At 38.6% G+C, this 25113-nt stretch overlaps 1 protein-coding gene across 2 annotated transcripts in view; it reads right to left on the reverse strand.

Moving 5' to 3' along the window:
- Positions 1-437: 437 nt before the first annotated feature.
- gpc5a (glypican 5a) overlaps positions 438-25113 on the reverse strand; it is a 117329-nt gene continuing 92653 nt past the window's right edge. For both annotated transcript variants that reach the window (XM_083915723.1, XM_083915724.1), the window contains one exon: positions 438-899. In XM_083915723.1, the coding sequence (XP_083771849.1) occupies positions 745-899 (155 nt within the window). In that variant the 3' untranslated portion in view covers positions 438-744. The remainder of the gene's footprint in view (positions 900-25113) is intronic.

Below are 25113 nucleotides of genomic sequence, written 5' to 3' on the forward strand. Positions count from 1 at the left end.
AGTTTGAATTATCTCACTTGCCCCAAACTTCCACCTGCCAACCCCTCTCCTTTCACAATTTCTCTCAGCTGAAGCATTACAGGTCAATTTTGCAATTGAAATCTTCTAATTAAACGGACTCTGGGCAGAATTACAAGTGAGGAGAAGAAGAAAAAGATCAGCAGGCCATTTTAATTTGGGCTTGTACAAATATTGCAACTGTGGAGACCGATTTTTCCAGTTTCATGTCTAACATCAAAAGTTCAAAAGTAACCTTTTAGATTACGTGACTCTTTCACAGCAGTTTTTCAAATCTCACTTAAAAGAAGTACAGCCTTGTACTGTGGATCACAGTGTGATATGCAGATGCAAATGAATGCATATATACTGTATATATTTATATATATTTATATATATATATATATATATATCTACAGATCATATATATTATGTGTAGGAACACAATTAATAACAGACATTTACAATATACGTTGTAGTTATTTTTGACATCAGCTGTCATTATTAGTGTTAATGAATGCCAGGTAAAAAATAATTAATATTTAAAAAGCTGAACCGTTTGCTGTCTGCAGCCACATTGTCTTGTAATCTCAACACAATCACTCATGTTCACGCCTACCGTGTCCTGCACTGTGTGGAAGTGGTGCTCCTTTACATACTGGAGCTTACGTCCACTGGCCTTTTTGTTTCTGGATAAATAACCTTGAAATCGAGTCTTGAAAGTTTCATGCTGCAAAAAGGCAGCTGTTACAAGGCCAGGAGCATATGTAAACAAGGCAATATCAAGACCCAGATGGGCCACGTCGGTCCAAGGCTCCTGGATCTGCCCTCCATCTCGGAGTCCTCGGCAGGTGGATAATGATGACGATGATGTTTGTGATCACCGGTCACATCTGGACTCACTGAGGAGAGAGCAGAAACCAACAATCCAGTCAGAAGGATGCTTTTTATCAATATCATCATGAAAAATGTATTACTGCTTGCCATGTTAACTTAAAAGGACAAAGATGATTTATTGAACATTTGTCTTCTTGTGAACAAATCTCATGAAAAGCTCTAAACTAGACCACTGTTGGTCAGAGTCTCAAAACTATCTGACTTCCCTCCCCTGCCTGCACCTCTCAGCCCTAAGCACATGTGATGCTAAAAAAGGGTCGGATATACATAATTTAATTTTTAAAGTAGGTTTAGGCCTTTCCTACAGCAGTGGGCACTGGTTTCTGGAAAACTTTAAAAAAAGAGCGGTAAATGGTGTATTTGTTGGGGACTATTTTCAGTGGCGGATTAATACATATTTGGGGTTCTAACAAATATTACTGGCAGTTGGATATGTTAGACTGACTACTGACTGAATACTACAGTGCCCATGTTCATGCTAATTTTTGTGTTTTAATAGTTTTTGGAAAACAATGGAGCTCTATGGCACAGATGAATAAGCTTTATCAAGGTTTGGTTGTACATGAAATACCTTAAAAAGCCCCATATTTTAAAAAAGTCATATTTCTTGCTCTTTTTTTATTATAACTCAGGTTGAAGTTTTATATAAATACTGTGAAAGTATCAAAACCCTCAGTCAACGGAAAAATGCACACCGCCCATATTCAGAAACTGTGCCTTTAAATATGCCATCAGGACTTTTGCACATTTTTCCACAGTGCCAGTGCAGTCATTCCCCAGATGCAATGATGTTGCAAAGAGTACAGATGTGGAAGACCCATTAAAGCTGACCAATCAGAGTTTACCGGGTGCCAATCTGCTTTCAAGAGACAGGCGCTAAAACAGAGCGTTTCAGACAGAGGGTGAATACAGGTATATTCAGTATGAGGGGGATTAAAGCATGTAAACATATTCCAGTAGAAACCCAAAATACGAGTGTGAACCTGAAAACAAGATATAGGATCAATTCATTGTTGGTTTTGGTCTTTCCATGGAAATTGTTGACGAAGAAAAATATGGACTATCACAAGAAAATGTAGGTGGAGAGGTGAAGATGTATTTCTTATTAAAAGAATCAATGAAGCTGAATACAATCTATTATGGATCCTGATTGCCATAAAGATTTACACCAGTTCCTTAACGTTTTGAACTAACTCATAATTATATAGCCAGAATGCTTCACACAGCTTCACAGCTGCAATACATTAGTGCCGCCCGTCCCTAAAGAGAGTTTGTTTATTTTCCACCACTCTATTTATAGTGAGTTGATGCAACCAGGGAGCACCTTTACACTCCATCTTGTCCCCCGTGCACTAGAGAGCATCTTGGGTGCTCTTTTGTGTCAACAGCCATGTTTGTGTCGAGGGTGTAAAGGATGAATACATACAATCGTTACAAATTCTAATAGTTTTAAAAAATTATCAACAGATGTAGTTTTTTTTTACAGCAAACATGTTTATTTTAATTTCTGAATTGATTTCAGTTTATAGAGCCTCTGAATTGACATCACTCAGTGACTCCTTTTTTAGATTTTTTTGCTTAGGTTTAGGGGTACTTTAGAGTAAGATTAAGGCTCAGAAAATATGGCAGAGGAGTAAAATATGCACAAAGGACCACAGGCAGAATCAAACACTGCAGTTGTACATGTCTTCACCACTGGGCTACCAGTACATCCTGTTTGTTAACTCCTAAGTATCCATATTACACAAGATGCACCACAAGGGTCCTTTCTGAGTCTGATGCTTCTTTCTCTTAAGCTGCTCCCACTGGGTCACACAGCGCACAGAATCCGTCCACGCAGTTGATATGCTGCATTATATCACCTCTCCACCCAAAGAGCCTGACTGGTTTTACTACAAAAGTACCTGATGTACATTCAAATTTAAACATTTTACACAACTAATAGCAGTAGCAAATTCTGTCATTGCTAAAGTGAAATTCTGATTTTGATTAAACAGAAATCGGATTGTGATATTCTTTATTACTGTGTTTTTGATAATAGGTGAATGCAACAGTGTGTATCTTACATAGTTTGTTTTTTTAAATCACATATTCAATTCAATTCAATTTTATTTATAGTGTCAAATCATAACAAAAGTTATCTCAGGACACTTTACAGAGTAGGTAAAGACCACACTTAATGACTTATTTATGATTTACATAGACCCAACAATTCCTCCCAATATTGCTTATGCTTGCAGAGCAGAAAACGTCAGTACCCTCTCATAGTCATCCTCTGGTTTCTCATGCTGGTTTAACAGTTTTCTGAGAAGTGTATCATTACACTCTGACATTACACTCTACCTCTGAGCAATACTGAGCCCTGGCAAGAAAGTTGCTGTCAGTAAAGTTGATACACTTTGGGGCAAAGATATAAGGTAGATATGGTAATTATTCAGGGAGGTAATTTGTTGATTTTTTCTTTTTGCTGTAAGTGTTAGGACAATTAACCAAGACACAAGACATACAGTAATGAGATAATGATTTAAAGGGTTTAAAACGCAGAACAGCAGACTAGACTTCTTTTCTCTAACCATCACCTTGTATAACCCAAATTGCCTGGACTCAAACACCCCCAACTGTCCACACCTTTGAAAATAACACCTTAACAGCAACGGATATCAATTCAGACAACTGCACTACACCAGCTGTCAACATCCATCTTGCTGTATACGTCTCTTTGGAGGCCTCAAGAACTGAGAGGGGAAGTTCAGTGTCCCTTTCTGAGTGAAACAGTGTCCTCTTAAGCCCTGCTGATGTTACCTCAGTATACCTCAGACTCCATCCTGGGTCTTCCCCACAGGGAAGGAGTAAAGCTGAACCCCGATAGATGACCAGCTGTTCCAGGACTTTGGAGTTTCTCACTTTGGCCCCAGGGTCATAAGTCTGTTGGTGGGATTAGACTAACCCAGACCCTTTCAGACTCTATAAAGGCTCTGTTATCAACCTTTATCTTACTAGCAGAATACAATAAGGCCAGCTGCAGAGGCAATCTGGACTCTGTGGACTTCAATTCCACTTTTTATAGTGCAGCAGAAATAGCCTGCAATTCATTTCCCCAAAGCAGGATCCACAACAATTCCTTGTTAGTGTAATGCAGGGCGACTGTGGCTCAGGGGTAAAGCGGGCCATCCAACATTCTGAAGATTGGCAGAATTTGGATTGAATGATTAAGGTTAGATGATGGAGGGAGGATGGTCATCTGTGTGAATGTGTGTGTAAAAGGGCCTTGAGTAGTCATTTGCTGTAATGGCTGAATTTCCTTCAAAGGATCATTAAAATCTAATCTAATTTAATTGAATCTAATCTAGCCAAAAGGGTCACCCAAAGTGCTTTACAGATTAAACAGGTAAAAGCCCAAGAAACAAATGATGAAAATGGTAAAAACAAACAAGCTAAAGCACTTTGAGTAAAACAATAAGAACAATAAAATAAACAAACAAAAGCACACAGAAAAAACATTTAGAAAAATAAAAATGAAATTTGATTTAAAGATGTAATATAAGATTTTCATCTATTTAATATTCTATTTATTCTATCTTATAAGTTACTATATATAATAGTGAGTTAAAACAATGGTGATTGATCATATGACCCACTAATAAAAACACTTCTACTTGCCATTTTGAATAGTATTCTAATATCAATGTCCGTGGCGACACTGTCGGGCTAAATGTAAATAAGTCGCCATGTTTGTGATGCTGCTGACAGCGGTTGTTGTGTTGGCCCAGATCGTCTCTAACGGTTATGCTGCATTCACTTGTAGTCGGAAATCAGGAACTACCAACTTCTGAGTCAGGCTTGTAGTAAGGGCAGAAGTGTTAGGAAAGTGTGTGTGTGTGTGTGTGTGTGTGTGTGTGTGTGTGTGTGTGTGTGTGTGTGTGTGTGTGTGTGTGTGTGTGTGTGTGTGTGTGTGTGTGTGTGTGTGTGTGTGTGTGTGTGTGTGTGTGAGACGGTTAAGGTGACAAGATGGAGGCTCTGAAAGAACAGGAACATTTACAACTCACTGCCAAGGAGGCCGCTAGAAACAAGATATCTCAATGCTGAACAGGTAGGTCTTTGTAAGTTCTAGGTAAATTCTCTCAAGTTTTCTGGCAGTTCAGTGATTTATGGACAAGCAATAGGATTTTGACTCTAATTTAATCTCATTGTTTGCATTAAAATTCAATTTTATCAATGGCCCTTTTGATTTTGAAGTTGCAGAATTCCCAATATTTGAATGTAGAAATAGAAATGTTTATCTCAAACCACCTCTGCCACATGTAAGGGCCCATACATGAGTTACTGTTGAAGCATCTGAGTGTGGCTTCAAATTAACTGTATATTGATTCACTGTCCCCAGGACAGCTATTTGAAGATCCACAGCTCGCCGATAGTCCGTCTGAGTTTTGCACCCAAGAGCATTGAACTTCAACACCTAAATCAATTCCTCTCACTGAAGCTTCAAGGCCTCTAATGCTGCAACAAGCTGCAGACAGAATGACAGAATGTATCTTTCAGAAAATAAATTCTGCACCAAGGAATCCACTATTTAACTGCATCGGGAACACCAAGCAAACGATACCGTCAGAGTAAAACCTCAAACAAAGTCATGGGGATGTTATCATCCTTTAAGGGACTTTTAAAATGCAAATTTACACTACTTGTTTCCAAATCACACAAAGAGCTTTTATAAAAGACAAAAACATAAGAATAAGGTTTAAGAGCCGTTGAGGGACTGATTAATGTGCATGAACTTCACCATTTGTGGGTTGTAGTTGTGGCCATAGTAAGTGTTTGGATATCTGTGGTTAATTTCCAAAACAGTGGGACTGACATCTATTTCAGGGATGGTTTGCCGTTTATCGGCCCACTTGGTTTTGCTGCAGGTGGGGAGTACATGTCGAGTTTTGCCATTGGTTGAGTTCGGAGCTCGAGGCTACTGGCGGGATGGAGGGACAGGGAGGCACCGTTCACCTGCATGTGCTGCCTGAGCTGGTTGAAAGACGGCAAAGCTTCTCTTTCAACTTTCCCTCGTCCTCCTCCTGATCTAATAACAGGTAAGGGAGCCAACAATTCAATTCAATTCAATGCAATTTTATTTATAGTGCCAAATCATACCAAAAGTAATCTCAAGACACATTAGGAGTAAGTAAAGACCACACTATGACTTAATCAAGATTTACAGAGACCCAACAATCCCCCCATAAGCAGCAACAAGTTGTAGTAGCTTTAATAAAAGAAGTAGTTATTGTTATAGGTATTATATACAGTATTAATCCAGCAATCTTTTGCGCACAGTGGTGACAAAAACCTTCAATTTTACAGGCATGAATGTCGAACAGACCCAGCACTATGGTGAACAGACATCTGTCTTGGGCGGTAAATGGGAAAGCTAGCCACACTAGGATTTTGTCCTCTTCCTTTCCCTTAAACCTACATCTTGTACAGAAGTAGAAGTAAGGACATCCCCACAATCACTTTGCATTTCAGTGTTTTGTATTAGGGCACTATTTGGTTTCACATTCATGCCCGATCAGGCGAGAGAAGGTTGAGACTGAAGGAGGGAAAAAACACGGTGCATAATTAGATAAAGCTCCGCTTTCCTTGGATTAAAGATTCTGTAAAAATAATCATTAAATTAAACTAAGATATCTCTTCATCTGGCACACACATATTTGCTTACAAACACAGGCATATGCCTGTTACTTAATATCCTAACCCCCCCCCCCACACACACACACACACACACGCACACGCACACACGCACGCACGCACACACACACACACCCACACACGCACACACGCACACACGCACACACACACGCACACACTGGACTGAAGCTATTAATAACCATCATCACTGCTGAATGAGGAATCTTCTGACTATAAGAGGGTGATTTTATAAATGATATGAAGGTCCATTGAAGGAGCAAATTACCCCTCTAATAGCACAACTAAACCCTCAATACGAAAACCCAACAAAGCATACATGTTGCAACCATATCGTAAATTTAGTCTCCAACAGCTAATGGCTGAAAATATCTATAATGGGCTGTCCTTGTTTTGCATCCAAGTATAACTCATTCTGTTCATCTGCTTGAAAAGTTTCTTCTAATTATATGTTTTAGCAAAGACTCAGCAGAGAGGTTAGGATGTCTGAAAAGATGCCTGGTCTGAAAGAGACATAGGTCAGAAAGAGAGGCTTACAACTGAAGAGAAATCAATAAAGGCTGATTTCTGAGGCCTCCTACCAACAATGATCAATACAAGACTAAGTGCACCAGGAAAAAAAGACCTAACAACTGCAGGGATGGGAAGTACTTTTTGTCTGATTATAAGAGGGTAAGCATTCAGAGCTTCATGTCCACATCTTCAGCTTGTCTATTTGAGTAGCAGTGTTATTATAAAAAGCTCAAGTTTGTCAAACTTCATTACAGCTTCCATTCCTTTAGTTGAGCAGTTGTATTACTATTTCCCACACGGAAACTGTCAGCTCGTCCTGTATCGTTTCCTCATAGCACTGAAAATACTGTATTAGTTTGTAAAATTCACTGCATGTGAAATGAAACAGCTCAGACGATGACACAAACAGTAGTTTTGTGGTCATTCTTTGTGTGTTGTTTTTGGTAAGGATATATGGTTAGAGTTTCAGTGTTAGGATGTTAGCAATAAAGCATACTTTATACAACACGTAAAAAGTATGGATGTAACTTAATATTTGGTAGCTGAACGGACGATGCATCAATGAGGTCATGATACTGAGGCTGATCAACTGATGTAAGACTTCACTGCTTTGCCTGAACCAATGCAATGATGCATCACATCGTTTCTGTCCCATGTTTAATGGTGATTTTCCGTGCTTTAAGATTAGACAAAGAGTTGATTGTCTCTCTCAAGTGTGACACTTGAGAGAGACAATCAGCTCTTTTATAAATTAAGTAATTTATTTATTAGCTTTCCTCGTGTTAAAGCTGAAGTCGTCAAGTCTGGCAGATCGAGTTGAATAAGTTAAATTTCTAATGTTTACAACTCTCACGCCCCTCCCCCTCTATCACCGAGCTCCTCCATGCCCCCCAATCGTCAGTCCATGTGCACCAGATCCCTGTTTACGCGCCTGTGTCTTCTCTTATCAATAAATGGCATGGAGTACACATTACATGGAGGTAGGCCAGCTAACTTACTCATAGATAGCAACTACAAACATCATTTAGCGTATGTCTAGCTTGTGCGTGTGCCTGTGATATTGTAACATGCGCGAATGGGGAAGGGGGATCTGTGTCATGTGCACGAACTGTGCCTGAGAGTCAGCTCTCACACAGCTCTGCGCTGAGTGGACAGGATGACTCGGGCGCTGTGGATTTTTGCAAAACCAACAGGCTCTACATACTTATTTATGTTGTTCTATCGGAGCATAGTATCAGCTATCAGCTTCAGTGAATATGATCAAGCAAATGTTGCCGACTGGGACTTCAAATATAAAATCTTAATCTGCATAAATAGTAAATAAATTATTGTAAATATATATATATATATATATATATTTACATATACATAAAAATATATAAAGCTATAATAAGGGAAAAATAAAATTTGTATATCTGAAAAATGGTACAGTAAAGGAGTCTTACAAAATGGTATGTAAAGTATACTGCACCAGAACCCCACAACTGCATAAAAATGTAAAAATGTACTTCAATTACTCCACCTCTGGTTATGTGTCAGATATATCCGGAACCTTTGACAGTATTGATCCTATTTGTCATTGTGTCTGTGCATCTGAATAATAGCAATGCTAATAAAAAATGGGTTTGTGGCTTTTTGTGATACAATATCATGTAAATCTGTGCGACAAGGCTTCCACTGGATTTATTTTTGTTTTAAGAACCCAACAATCACTTTGAGAAGGAGCCTAGACCCTTCAGCTTGCTGTCAACCCCTGCCCGGGGTCGGGGCTTCACCACCATTTAACCACATTGATTTCTGTGTTACTTGACAGTGTTATTTGACAGCGATATTAGACGTCCCATTGCCAGATATAAACCTGAGAACTGAACCAGAGTTAAGTTGCAGAATCTTCCTTTCAGTCTGCTGCGAATGAATAAAGTTAGAGGGATTACACCTACATTATATTAAGAAGTGAGAGCAAAAAAACAGTTATTCAATTTTCTAATCCTTCTATTCCTAAATGTTTCATTATAGTACGGTAGTAAGAGGGTAAGTATATAATACCCCAGTATTAAGACTCAAAGGAGATTTTTGAGTACACTTTAATCCTAAATAGGAATCCAAAATTAATATTACATATGATGGATGACAGCTTTTATTTGAAGCAGAATTTCTAGTACTGAAATAAGTCTGGAGATTCCATCGGTATCTGTCTGCCTATGGGCCTGTGAAAATATAAGTGTGTGTGTGTGTGAGAGAGAGGGAGAGAGAGAGAGAGAGAGAGAGAGAGAGAGAGAGAGAGAGAGAGAGAGAGAGAGAGAGAGAGAGAGAGAGAGAGAGAGAGAGAGAGAGAGAGAGAGAGAGAGAGATAGCAAATGCTTTTTAAAAGTACCTGAGTGAAGATTTGTCATTCTGAAGCATTACCCAAAGCCTCCTTACATCTCTCACTTAGCCACCTTAGTGTCATCACCACACTTACTTAATTGCCATTAAATTCCCACCTTTCTCTTCTCTTAAAATAATTCAGGATGCATATGAAAGCAGAATCTGTAAGTAACGGGACAAAATCTGGGAAGCAGAAACAGTCTGGTAATAGTATGTACCAATCATGTTTGAGAATGCTTGGTTGCATGCAGGTAAACAGTTTGTGTTGAGAGCAAATGAGGAAGAACACATCGGCCATCATGCAATCACAGAACCCATCCGCTTTGATTATTTTTCTGCATTCATATGCAAATATCTGTTTCAAGAGACATTGTCCCTCAACCCCAACTCAACAATTATCGCATCTCAAATGGAAATGGGATTGTATGGGACAGTATAATGCATTACTCAGAATTAATGACTTACTACAAGTTGAATCAAAGTCTCTCTGAAACAGATTTAACAAAAACTAAATTATTAACTATTAAAGTTCAAAAGACTAGTTATAATTATGAGTCTGTTCAAAATGTCAAGAAACTGGTGTAATTTTTTTAGGCACTCAGAATGCATAGAATGGTTTTTAATAAGCTTCATTTTTCATTCAGTTTTTAATTTTTTTTTTAAACTTTCCATTAGAAATTGTTACAACTGTACCTATATTTTTCCTTCACAAACAAATCCCATGAAAAGACCAAGACCACCAATGAATCCTAGTTTAAATATCTCATTCTCAGGTTTTTTATACTTGTATTTTAGGGTTTTATTAGAAATTGTTTACATGCTTAAATGTTTTTTAATGTTTCTGTTTTAGCATCTGTCTCTTTAAGCCGTCCTCTGAAAAAGTCCAGTCTGCTCTGATTGGGTCTTTCGCATCCGCACCTCTCTACATCTCTGCAACATCATTGCAGCCAGGGAATGCCTGTCTCTGTACTGTATATGGTACATTGCAAACAAGGGTGTCATGTGTGACAACAGATGGGTTGTTGGGATTTGTTGCATTTCCTTTGCATTTCAACTGGTCCTCATTGCAGAGAGTCAGATACACACAGCATTTAGGAGTTTGCCTGAAACAAACTCTACAATGTTGTCTTCCTCTCTGGTATCATCATTAATCTTGTCAGGCACCTTAAAAAGGAGACTATTTCTGGAACCTGTAGTCTATCATGTGACACAAATAGAAAAAAATGTCTGTGTCAAAATGGATGCTTCCGTCCCCTATCCTGTCCATCAAATCAGACAGCATAAGATGGGTGTATGCTGTCGCCATGTCTCCAGTGAAGATATTTATGTCTCTTTTTTTAGCTGCCTATGTGGTTGCAGATCTCCTCTGAACAAGGTCCCATACTCATTGCGCGCCAACATCTTTGTCCTGCACCATCGCTTCAACAGGCCGGAACAGCTCTGCTGGATACCACTCACTTTATAGCCCCATAGGTGATGATACAGAAGGCCTTGAGAAATGGATGGATTAAATTATCCCTGTCACACTTGTCACACACATACATGGAGACACGCACATGAGCGTCTTGTGGTGTATGCAGCTATAAGCTTTAATAAATTACTGCAGCATATAGCCCAATTCATGTATGGCATGGCATGATAAGCATGATACTTGTAAATAAAAGGCACATGCATATTTCTCAGCTAGTAGTTTTTCCCAAGAATTGTTTTGTTTACACAAGAACAAGATCATCTGAGGAGAGAAGCTAAATGAATAGAACCCACCTGAGACGTCTTGAAGAGAAGGCTGAGTGCTCCTATTCTCAAACAGAACAATTGAATATAGCTCTGTGCCAGAGATGGCATCCCCCTCCAATTAGATTTAGACGCCCAGAGAAAACTGAATAAATTAACTCTTTATCCTTAAAAATCATATCATTTTGCACAATTTCATTAATTTATGTCGTCTGCACAATTGCAGCGTTTAATGAATAGCTAGTTTATGATAACTGATCCACAGTGAGCGCTCCCTTTTGTTTTCTTCCTCTGTCTCTCTCGCAATGTTGACATAATCAAGAAGTGTCACATCTGAATTTTTCAGCTGCCATGTGTGTTTACTCTGTAGCAGTGCTAAGAGATGTGACAATATTGCTGCAGAACAGCTGATTGGGTGGAAGTGTATTACTCAGACATCAAGTTTCGTTTGTCCAATATTTTGAGATTTAGTGACCACATACCTGCAAAACTAATGACATTCCCATCAGCCTCAGCTGTTCTTTGTGTTAAGTGCTACTTAGCAAAGCATGCTAACAAGCTAAACTAAGAACGCAAACATGGTAAACATTATACCTGCTAAACATCTGCATGTTTGCATTGCCAATGCAAACAAGTTAACATGCTAATATTTGCATTTGGCAGCACAGCCTCACAGTGGCCCTCATTTATCAAACGAATGTACGGCAGAAAAACATGCGTACGACCATTTCGCGGCAAACTTCGGCATTTATCAATTTGGACGTGAGCGGGAGCTACGATCAAATCTCACGTCTGGTCTGAGGTTGTGTACGCAAATTTCAGCCTGTGTATTTGCGGTGCAGCACAGCAAAATATGGCTGAAAAATTTAACAAACCTCAGCTGTCATTAAGCATAAGCAGTCACATATTAGGAACAGATCAAAACGGATTCTTAAAACGAATTTAAAAAATTAAAATTATTGGAGCAATTGATTGTACTCATGTGCGTCTGAAGGCACCATCCATGAATGATTACACATTCATCAATCCCCAAAACTACCACTCGATAAATGTACAGGTGACTTGTGATGCCAAGCTATCGCTTTAAAACGTGGTGGCCAGGTTGCGGGGGGGGGGGGGGGGGGGCACACACGATTCTTTTATATTTCAAAACAGCTCAGCTCCAGCCCCCCGCGACCCCGACAGGGACAAGCTGTTGAAGATGTATGAATTAAAAGGAAAGCGCACTGCAGAGCCGAAGTCATCTCCTCGGTTAGTGGCTACCCTCGATAATTTGCATTAAATCAAACAAGGTATCAGATGATTAACATCTTGGTATGGTTCTTCTAGGTGACAAAGGTTATCCTCTGACGGAATACCTAATAACCCTGCTGGCAAACCCCGCTACAGAGCATGAGCGAAGGTTCAGCAGTGTGCATACACGCACCACATAGAGCGCTGCTTCGGGTTGACTGCCTCCGTTATTTTTTTTTATATACAGCGTTTTAATGGGCCCCTTTTATTCCACTCTTAAGACTGCCAAAAAGCACATCTTTATTTTTCTCCATCTCGGATGTCAGGATGCCGATCTGTGTGTCGGAAAAGTTTCTTTTCTAACCAGTGTTTCTTCTCTCCGTGTTTGACCTCGGTCGGCGAGGCCTCCGAAACAAGAATATTTAAGGGCGTAACGTGTTAATGACGATCGAATTCAGCCACCACATTTGTCAAGGCCCGCTCATTCATACGCTGAGATTGGTCAGATACGAATGTTTCATAAATCACACGTGGGTCCTTTCCTACGACCAATTCTGCGCTCAGATCTGCGCCTGTTTTCACGCAAGATTGATAAATGAGGGCTAGTGTCTCTAGTTTGTTATTAACCCGAAATACCAAGAACAACAACATAATCTGCATTCTATCAAAGATATCTGCCCTTTCTTCCATGTTACAATCAGCCTCAGTCCTATTGGTTCCACCCAAAGATGTAAATCTTTCAAAGGGACAGAAGTTTAAAATTTCTTAGTAAATCCTAAAACAGCTGGGAACTTAAGTTTTTAGCAAACATTTCTCAAAGTAGTAAATAGCGCATTTTTCTGGACTATTTCCAGTAGTTAACTAATATACATTGTGAGTATATTTATGTCAGCAGGTCAGTGCATGTGTGATTGGCTCAAAATAATAGGTGTTTCTTCATGTTAATGAAGGAAAATGCAACCTTTTTTGGAAAACAAAGGAGAGCTATGACACAGAGGATTTGACTATATCAGGTTTTGGCTATACATCCAACACTTATGATCGATTAATAGTTGGTCTTTTCATGGGGCTTTTTTGCAATAAGCAAATCAATCGCCAAGATGACCTTTTAAAACAGGCATATTTTATAATAGTTAAGAAGTCAAAAAGTATTAACACATTTGTGTGAGGACTCTGTCCTGGAACGGCTTGAATCTTTGCATGTAAATTTATTACATTTCTTGTACCATTACTGGAAAGCAATCATAGACTGTCCAGGCTGGCAAACACAAACATACTGTGTTTACTGACAGCACGTCACATGACTGTTTGGACAGGGAATATATAACAAGCAGATTCCTTTTGTGGATACCCTCATGAAGTCACCTAGCACAGAAATTGTATGTAGATTGTATTAAAAAGATACATAATGGAGTAATCACAAGAATATCTCAGTTAAAAGATTAGTAAATGTTGCACAGTCAGGTTTAGAATAGCTGAAACAGAGACACAAGTTTGCTCTCTTTAGATAAACATCGCCTCGCAATACCTTAATAGACCAATCACCTTGAATCCGCGGTCAACCTGCCTTTTGTCTGATTTAATTTACCTCCTGTACTTAAAGCTAAAGTATTTCAAATGTCTGGTCTGACCCCCAATAAAACCAGCATCCATCCTGTTTGTACAATTATAGAGAAAAGCAGGATCAATGGAATCTAATTTAAGGCAGAAGCATTATTCTAAAACACAGAGCCCGGCACATCTCTGCATGGAGCCAGCCAAATGATTAAGTGCCTTGGTTATATCCTGTATAGCTCTGCTGCACATGCCACAGTGAGAGTGTTCATGTCCTGGATCCCATCACCAAGGCCTCTATTACATCCTCAGAGCAGTCAATACTGGGCTCTGACCGCCAGTCAGTCACTCTCAGGTTGCACACACAAGCAGAATACAAATCAGTTTGGAAAACTCAAAGCTCTGCAACTGCTCTGTGTCCACACCTTTTCTTAGCAGGCTGCTGTTTGGACAAAACCTCGCCCACAAATTTGGTTTGTTGCAGTGAAAACTACATCTCCAAGACACAAAATCACTGAACACATTAAAATGCAAATATTAGAAAGGAGTCAAATCTAGGTAAAATGAAAAGCATATGAAGAAATGGCCATTAATACTTAAGAGGCTCTATTTATTTATCCATGTATGAATTATGTAACTTTCACTAACATGTGATATAGGGTATTTGTGCTGCATTCAAGTGGTGTCGGAATAATCTGATGAATGGGTGCCCGACTGGGAAAATTTACACTGCATTAGCATTGGGAGAAATTCCATTACTTGGCGCAGGTTCACTCTCCATGTGCCCTTCTAGTTAGCTTATGCTTTGTTTACTGTAGGTGTAGCACAACAAAAGTAATCTCCGAAAATAAATCAGTTCAATCAAGTCTATGAAGATTGTAGAGCCACAAAATGATTAACTGATCACTGTAGTTTATCATCAGAAAATTTATCGCAACTAATTGATTACTTATTTTAGCCATTATTCAACCAAAAGCATTCACTCATTACAGTTTTTCAAATATGATTATTTGCTGCTTTTCTTTGCCATATTTGAGACTAATGTGAGTATATTTTGATCTGAGAGTTAAGGGTGAATTAAACAGGCAATTTGAAAAATCCCCATCACGTTTCAGAAGATGACTAATCAATTAATCAATAATGACAACAGTCACCACCAAGAAAATTGTGGTGCACTACTTACCAGGTAAAATCCTCTGCAATATCATGTTTTACCATTTCCTAAATCTAATAAGAGCAATTGAACTGGTAAAAGCAAATAAAACAACTTCCTCCCTGGCAAGTGATAAAAGACACGCTCAAAACAACCCTGTTAATATTGTATCAGATGGAGTCACACAGTGTTAACAAAAGGAGGGGATGTGTTCAATTTTTTATGTGCAGTTCCTTTTCCCACTGAGTAAAACAAAACATACAGGCCTTATCAAATTGACACGCACTTGGAAAGGTCTTCGCAAACCTGTCCTTCGGCTTTTTCCTTTCTTTTTGCTCACCAGCAGCAGCTCATATCTTAAGTGGGTTAACCCTCACTGAAGTCAACTTCATGCAACAGCAAACTAACAACCTCTTCTGCCATATAAACAGGAGAAGGTCATGCAGCTATTATATTTCTGAGTATAGTACAGTATGAATGGTTGCTGTCACATTCTTCCCAGTGATTCATGCACATGACCACAAATTACATAATCTGTTTATTTTACAAGATAGATTTTTTGTATTTTGTTTGAGTTTGTCCATCTGGTTTAAGTGGACAAGGTTTGGTTGGGAAAAGGTGATGTCATGTATTTCATTGCACCAACTGGGGTCGAGTCCCATGGTTAAGTCCCTGCCGGGCTTAAGCATGGGTACTTTTTGATGACGTATTTTTAACATGATTCTTAAACTAAAATGTGTTTAAGAAGTGGCAAACTCCTTTACTATGGTGGACCAACCTTAAAGGTGGACCAGCTATTCACATTTTAGTGACAAGCCGATCCTCTGAGTTTGACTCAGCGCCACAATAGTCCACATTAAGGCTCAGTTACACTGTTTTATTTCTTTTTTAATTTTAAAAAGCACACCTCTATCTGTCCAAGTTTTGTGTCGAGTCCACTCTCATTGTAGTGAGCTGCTCCTTCTGATTAAACCACACCCACATATTCTTGAGACTTTGATTGTTAAACTCGATCAATAAAAACAAATGTTTATTTTGGAATTTTAATTCTGATTGTTGCTTAGTCATAAATAGTTTATGATGCAGATAGATTTGAATCTGATAGATTTAAAACCAAGTTTTCAGGGACTTAAAGGGATGATTGTCCTTTGGGTGCTTGATTAAAAGCCGGATTAGTCATGCTTTTCCTGGGTGAATGGCGTTTGCAAATATTAATCAAATGTTATAAAACAGTTGCATATGATGAATGTTATTTTTACAAGTGTTTCACTCCCCAGCTGGCTCTATGTGTGTTCATTCTTGACTGTGATTGAGAATTAAAGGAAAGTGTTTCACTCCGTTTCAACCCTGAAGCATTATGTACAGGTAAGATGCTGAGCTCGGAATGATGTTTACTGCATCAGCAACCAATTGGAACGCACTGATCCCATAACGATAAAACATGCCCACACATGCCCACAATCTGAAATTGCTGTTTTAAAGACGTAAAACATTGTTTAACCCAGCGGCTCCTCATCATCAGTTTCACAGGTTATAATGAAACACCTCGAACAAGAAATATATTATAATTTGAATAACCAGCACATCAGCGTCATAAGTAATACAATTTTCCTTTAATTACACCTAAAAAGGTGGTTCTGTTTTAACTAGCGTCAAGACAATCTACTAATTATCACAACAGGATATTACTCTATTCAGAAAAGACTATTTGCATAATAAGGTTTTTGAATTTGCAGTGTTCCCTGTATTATTAACCTTCCATTAACCTGTTGGTAAACATAGGCAGCTCCGAGTATTATTCCCTGGGATCACACACCCAAAGGCTTGGCCAAATTCATCAGAGCATCTGTGGAATTGCTTATGGGTGATTAGGCCACTGATGGCTGTTCACCTCACTGAAGATGAAGATCTTACAGAAGCTGCTCAGGAGCAAGGAGGTACAAAACACCAACATCTGAGTCTGCATGTCCTCTCTCAGACAGGTCATTTGAGGGATTCATTGGTGATTGATAAATCAATACAACAGGAAACACAATTTGAGCACTGAAGCCTCTGTTGTTTCATCTAAATGAAAATGTGTTGATTGGAATTGAATATAAATTTGTGGAAAGAAATAAAGTTTTATTGTTCAGCTACATGATTGACTTGGACCTTCCTCAGTAGCATCTATTTAATAATTTAACATTTTTTAATAATTCACAAGAGTAATGACGCCATTTAAAAAAAACACACACAAAGAAAAAGACCTGTGACCTCCAGATGTATTCAAAACATTCAGATTTGTAAAAGCAAAAAATGGAAACAGCAAATATTGCTAAAGATTATATAATACAGAGCTTTCAATAGAGTGGAAAAAAGGTTTTTCGCATGCATCACATGCACTACTGACTACAGCAAAGATGTGGAAATCACTTGTCATTGTCTTCCAATGTGACACATAAGCAGTTCTGATAAGGTTAAGGTATGTTGAGGCATTGTAATTACTCAGTAAAGGTTACAAATGAATTATGGCCATGTTAAAAAAAAAAGGGAAGGATACTTGGTAAAGGGACAGTGATTGAATGATGGCAGTCATGGTTAAAATAAAACAACAGTCAGTTAAAAACTGTCGCTTCCTATGTGTAAGATTTTATTGTGCGCTGTCTTCTTAACCACATTGTGTTGCCCAAAAATGCAATGGGCTCATTACCTCTCCCATGAAGTAGGTGTCTTTCGCCTGAAGATGCCACAGACCAACAGTGAGCCCATTCCACACTCAAAAACAACTGTTGCCAAGTGACACAAAGGAGATTTATGCTTTATTAGAAGTGTTTCCAAAAAGTATTTTTCAGTTCACAAGAGAAAAGACTTGAAGGATGAGGAAAAATTCATAGTCTGGATTAATCCCAAACGGGGCTAATCCGACTAGGGATGTGTGGATTGCAGTTATGTCCGCTGGCACCAACGCTTAATCCATCGATCGGCTGGGTGGGTTCATAAAAAATAATATTCCGATTAACAGCGGATGGGTTGCGGGGGATGAATTAATACTTCAAGTAAAATATTAATTACATTCTATAAATGCTGCAACAGACAGGTAGTCAGGCGAGTGTGTTGATGTCCCTATAAAGAGAGATGTGTGTGCGCATTTCTGCATGGAACATCAGCTTTATTGATTATTTTAAAAGGTAAATGTTAAGTTCTGCTTCCCCTGTCAAGTTTAAATCTGCAGTTTTTAGTTTTGCTACAGGGATGCTTTGAATGGAGCCCTCCGTAGAGTATACTTCCACTGTTGGACATGAATGGTGAACATTCACATGAGTGGCAAGGAGCGATCCGTGGAGCAGCGGAGGTCTGAGAAAACACTCAAACAGCGAGTGGTGGCGGGGGACATTAATGTCTATGCGGAGTGGGTCTCTAAAGCAGAGAAACTATTTTTAGGTGGATGGATGGATCATTTAAGATAACATGCAGATAGATTCTTGAGTGCCAGTACAACATCATAATACTCCTGAAAGACAAGAGTCACATGACCACTAGAGGCTCTTGTGGGATAAATGTAAACTTTAGGTAACTTTTTTAGGTCTATTTTCCCTGTGTGCACAGTCAAAGAACAGTCACATGAAGAAAGAAGAAGACAGCCAAACGGTTTGATACTAAAGCATGCAAAAAAAAAGTAAGTAAAAGAGAAGAGGGTATGTTGGTCCCATGTTTTTCTTTTTTATAGAGTAACAAATTTCATGCTTGATAGAACAGATGTGCACATCTTTTAAGCTACTATTATAGCAATTATATGCAAATCCTACAGCTTTGAATACAAATAAGTATTGACTTGAATAGCATTTCTTGTCTTAGAACATACAAATGACTACTCTTGCAACATAATAAGCCTGCAGACACTTCACTACGAACAAAGTGCATATACGCTGGTGTAGAGTGCTTAAGGGTCATGTCTGTCAGTATAAGACCTGTTAGGCTGCAGTGAATGAAATTGTAAGACCAAAGAGTATTTTTGTTTGTCAGGGTCTTTGATAGGATTGAACATCTATAAAACAGATTCAAGTACTTTCTTTGCTTTCATTCTTTCTTCAGGAACAGCTATTCTTGTGTTGAAATTCAGGGTTTATACTGTTTTCTAAGCACTAATGGCAAAATTAATGAATCTGTTGGAAGACAATATCTCATACACACCTTCATTCATACATAAATTAAAAGTATGACAGTCGCTTTGCCACAATTCTAGTTGTACTGTGCAGCACATAATTTACATTTAAAAAAGTAGGACGACTGGTTATGGGTAATTTCCTGTGTAGAAAAAGTTTTGACCTTGCAGGTTTAGGGTTAAAAAAAAAAGAAAAAAACTTGAATTGGTCATCACAGTGCCTCCTATGGGTTATATTTAAGACTATGAAATCAAGAACTTTTATTGATTTTTTATTACTATGTTGAAAGGTTTTGTGTTACATTATTTTTCTGTCTTGCTCTTCCATTCAAAGTGTTGTCTCGTGTCAGCTTCGTAACACTGGTTCTGATTAACATGTATTTATTGTAAAGCTCCCATTTACATTTAGTTGCTTTTTTATTACACCTAAAAGTAATGCAGTCTAATACACATTCCTGCAATAAATGCTACCTTCTGAAACTTATAATGTTAAGTTTTATTTGAAGCTGTTTATTTGATGGTGTTTATTCAACTGTACAATCATTTTAGAGGATGTTGAGTGTAGTGCTGTTAAATTGTATTGCACCCTACTTAGTCGGTCCTCACTGAAATAAATGGGGTAAACAAAACATTAGACCTTTAAATTTATTGTATTAGTTTTAGCTACTGTGTACCTAATAAACTAGCAACTGATTGTGTGTCATTTACACTGAGTGATGTGTGTGTTTTAATAGGTGTGTGTGTGTGTGTGTGTCCCAATGGACTCCAATCTAATGGTTCAACCTATTCCTCCAGTTCAGTCAGGCTCTCTGTGCGGTTGATTAACTTTGTGATCCATTAAGTGGCTTCATCCCCTCAGCGGGGAGAAAGTGCCCTCCACCCTACCCTCTGAGGATTAGGGGAATCCCTTAGACATCATCAAAAGGACTCCAAGGCGAACAGTGCTGCTGACTTTCTATGAAGTGTCAGTGAATAGAAGAGCAACTCTGCTGAATACGGTCAAATCAAAGGCCAGTCAGATCTGTATTGTTTCACACTGTGGTTAATAGTACACACCGACACGACATTGACATGTTTATACAATACAATCAATTCACTGCCAGTCATAGTAACCAATAACAGGATTAATCTTGGGTGAATAAAAGGCAACTACGGTCAGGAAAAATGACACATTGTGGAAGTCCACATGCTGCTCGATCAACTTCCAGTATTTCTGTTACATGCCAACAGAGACAAAGTGCGTGTTTTTCTTCCCTCCTGCTTTTCTTTCTCTCCCACCCATTTTCTCCCCGGGTGCTAACAACATGATTAGTTTCCGCCTGTGCAGCCCGGCCATGATGCTCAATGGTTCCCTCAGACTTGTTGCTGGCTTACAGGTATCATCATTTGAGGACCTCAATAAAAGGAGCATACCTTGATAGATTTTCCTCTCTTCTACTTTGCTGTCTGAGCTGTTGTTGCACTGTTTGAGAGAACTTGTTAAGCATAAAAGAAGAAGGTATGTGATGGGAGGTTGAGGATAGTAGGTGAGTTTGGTCACCCTTTACACACACAGTTAGCCTTTTTCTAACTAAAATGCATTGCATTTATCAGATGTTCTCAGACGATCAAACCTAGACACAAACAATAAGACCACACTGGTAGTCTGAGAAGAAAAACATACATTTGGTAGAATTTGCATTAATAAGGTTGCCGTGTGACTGGTAGAAATGTTTGCTTTAACAATCTTGAACACAGTGTTTGAATCTGATAAAGGAAACAACGCTACACTTTAGAAAAGGCAGAGAAATGTTTTGTTTTTAAGCAACTGTTTCTAATTATTCAGTTCTTTGCATAAATCAATCAAAATCCTCATTCTTAAAGACAAAATATTTCTGTTGTAATAAATATAACAATACCGAAGAACCAGCGGCGGTCCGATTCATATAAGTGAAAGACTAGCACAGAGTCAAAGATTATGTGTGATTATGAGGATTCTGCAATTAACTGTAATTATTTTGATTTGATTAAGTTCAGAATCTAGGCATTAAAACTTCTTTGAAGAGACGTGCGGCGCTTTCACAGGTGATACTTGCCCAGCATAATGTTAAATCAATTTTACATCTGTGGTTCTGGTATATAAGCATTCAACTTGCACCTCTCAGCATTAAAATGGGAAACCTCACAGCTGCAGATCACGACAGACAGGCGGCTTAAATTTCATAATCAAGCATCTTTGCAGAATTCCTTTAAAATGTTTATGTTCGGTGGCGCATATACATTACATATCAAATGTAATTCCCTTAAAACACACACACACACACACACACACACACACACACACACACACACACACACACACACACACACACACACACACACACACACACACACACACACACACACACACACACACACACACACACACACACACACACACACACACACACACACACACACACACACACACACACACACACACACACCTGTCCTGGTGGAGGGGATGGGTCTGTTTATCAACAGAATGGGGTTTTTAACTCGCAATCAGCTGAAATCATTTCTCATTAAGTAGCAGAACATTTTACTATTTTCAGGTTTCATTCCAGCTCTCAACTTTTTCTTGTGCAGTCCCTGTGGAAATTAAGTCAGAATTCATAGTATTAGGACCATGATGCTTGAGTTGAGCCAAGTAGTGTTATGACTTATATGAAGCTGCAAGACCGCAACTTTCATTTTTACTTTTCCTCAACAAGCCCAGACAAGGTGTGAATGTGGCATGAAATGAGGTACCGAAGCAGGGCCAATAGATATTTAATTAATGCTTGGCCTGACTGGAGGGCCCAGGCTCATCTGCTGCATGTCTCATCCAATATGCATGATTTACAAGTGGGCCTCTTGCCATAGAAAACTTTCCACGCAATAAGGAGCATCAATGTGAAGTTGTGTACACATCCAGCACACAGAGAAAGCAAGTATTCTGCAGCAACACTCTGTAAGTCGTGACAAATTCAACTGTATGTGGACTACTATCTGAAAACTATCTGAGCGCACCAAACACAATGAAATGTCAAAGGAAGCCTGAGAGGAAGTCTACACAAACTTTGTATTTCAGGATGAAGATTTGTATTAAAATACCTTTGTAATTGCACTTGAAATATTTATGAGCAAAGCATAAACACGTTTGCTGTTTTGGGAAGTCCTGAGTTGCAGAGGCCACCTTTTTTTCCTTTTTTTTTAAAAACACTCTTGTTTTATTAATGATATGCTCTAAAGACAAATCTGTTGCCGCCTGAACTAAAATAAGACTTTACATCCTGTTTGCAGGATGGTATGTTTAAACCTTTGACATGCATAGTGACTACTGTTTTTATTATGGACCCAGCACACTGCACACAGCACTGAGATTGCCAAAATGATTTTACAAGACTGAAAACTAAACACAATTAAACGTTGGGTGTCTTATGATTGAGAAAATAGATATGTTTAATCATTTTAATCCACTGCTGCCAGGTTAAACGTTCTTGATGTTCTTGTATATCCTACTGTGTGTAGGATTATGCAATTTAAGGACATTTTTGTGTGATAGTGTCATCTAATTGATTTTTTTTTAATGTGAAAGCATTATTTTGTTCTAATTGGGCTATTGAGGGTTAAGAAGGGACACTATGATATAAAATTAAATCTAATCTCATGGCAATTACTCATGAGTCTTCCATATAATTATATCGGGAGATGATTGCATTCTTGTTTTAATCATTGATAATCGAGTGGAATGATAGACCAGATTTTGTGTTGTGCTCTCACTGATGTACACTGTTTTATGTTAGCCTGTGTGGCGGATTTAGGCATATTTTACATATTTTTTATGCATTTCATGATGTGCTAATTTTCAAGTCTGTGTGTTTCCTGTTCACTTGGCTGCTTCCCTCGTCAAGTCAATACAGTTAAAGTTGAGGTTCAATTAGAAGTGTAACTGTTACTGGCTGCAACAAAACAATTGTGAGAGAATTTTTAGCTGGTGGGTAGCTAGAAGAGAAATATCTGAGTAGGTTGTTTTTTCCTCCTCCTGATATAACAGCACAGGTGAAAAAGGTGAGTGCAGTTGACTGCAGCCCCCGAGCTTTGTATCTGTCTATGCGGATGTCAAACTGTGTGTATTAGAAAACAATTGTGTTCCCAAATTCATTTGCAATAGCTTATTAGTAGTGTAGAAATACATTCCGTGTTCTACTGTATTCTGTATATAACGATTCTTATGATCAGCATAAGTGCAGCGAAGATGGAGCCAGTGATATATCCTGCCGACATTTATGAAGGCTTTATTAAACAGGAGTGGAATTTAGACATTTTTAATCCCATAGTATTTGTCATATTTCCAAAAAAGTACACGATGAAACTAGGAGTGCAAGTCATAATTTAAAGTTAAACCCCCATCCCTATAGAGAGTTTAAGGCACCACATTCCTGTCCTGTATGAATTCAGAAGGTATAGGTAACAGGACATCATTTTTCCTGCCTGGGCCATCTGTCAGCCCCCCAACATTGCCCATGTTACATTAAATAAATGCCTGGCTTTTCTCAGGAGTCCACAGCAGCGTTATTAAACTGCCTACCTGTGTTACGATGATAGATCTCCCCCAAACTTTGGACCTCCAGCAAGCCCCCATAAATGCAGAACATAAAGAGATTGCTTGCACGGACAACCGAAATAAGCAATGAAATGAGCCTGCACACATCTGACTGGGTCTCTGTTCGGATAGATGGCAAATGGAGGCAATAAATGATAGCAGCTGTTTAAGAGGATTTGATTTTAATAATAGCGTCTTTAACCAATGACGGTTGAAGAGATGGCTACAGTGTTGCAGAAACATTCCAATGGGTTGCTGCAGCAGTGGAAATAGAATATCACTAAGCTTATCTTACAACGGCTACTTATTGCAGAAATGGTCAAACGCTCTGAAGGCTACAATGAGTCTCCAAAAATGTCCCAGGACGACATGCTATATGGTTCGTTTGACAGTCTAATGTAGATGAGGAGTGTCGCGTATTGCTGGATACGGAAACCTCAGTAGACGTCAGTTGGTACAACTTTTTTCTCAAGCCAACCATTTACCGTAGCTACTTAAAGTTCCTAGTGAAATGAAAATGAAAAAATGAATAAAGTAATAAATACCTAGGATAATAATGTGTTATTATTGTATGTATCTGTGGCTGTGTCTTGAACTTCTAAAGGAAAAATCTGCCAAAAGAGATTTAAATAGAATTTAAATTCCTCAATCAAACTCACTGCATGTCGAATCAAATGTATAATCCACCAACTAATGATTTTCCTGAAATCGAAAACCCATTTTGTATACTATTTATGAACTGCATTTGTTACGCAATTCATTATATTAATATTAAGTAATCACCTTTCTATGTAATAGTTTTCATTGTCAGCGGGGGAGTCAGCCATTGCGATGCATTCATGTTGCCTTCACACACGAGTGACTCACAGGAAACCATGCAGCATGTAATCGAGCATTATTGATTATGATTTTATCTCACTGATATCAGTCTCACTGTTTACTCTTCTATAGCCATATGAGAGCTTTTATTTTGAAGTAGTCACAGGAAATCCAATGTGTCTGACACAGAGATTAGCAGATACCAAGACTTCTTGGTATATTAGATCCACTCTTGCTGCCAGTAACCACAGGACTGAAATCGTAAGGATTATGACTTATAACTAATCAAATTTCCACAGAGACAATCTGGGGGGAGGACAGGCGTACTAGTCTGTGGGCAGATAATGAAGCTCTCATGTAGATTCTGCTCTGTGCATGGAGGGTAGAAAGCGAGTAGGTGGGGGTTCA

This window comes from Echiichthys vipera (genome assembly GCF_963691815.1).
Source record: "Echiichthys vipera genome assembly, chromosome: 1".
NCBI lineage: Eukaryota > Metazoa > Chordata > Actinopteri > Perciformes > Trachinidae > Echiichthys > Echiichthys vipera.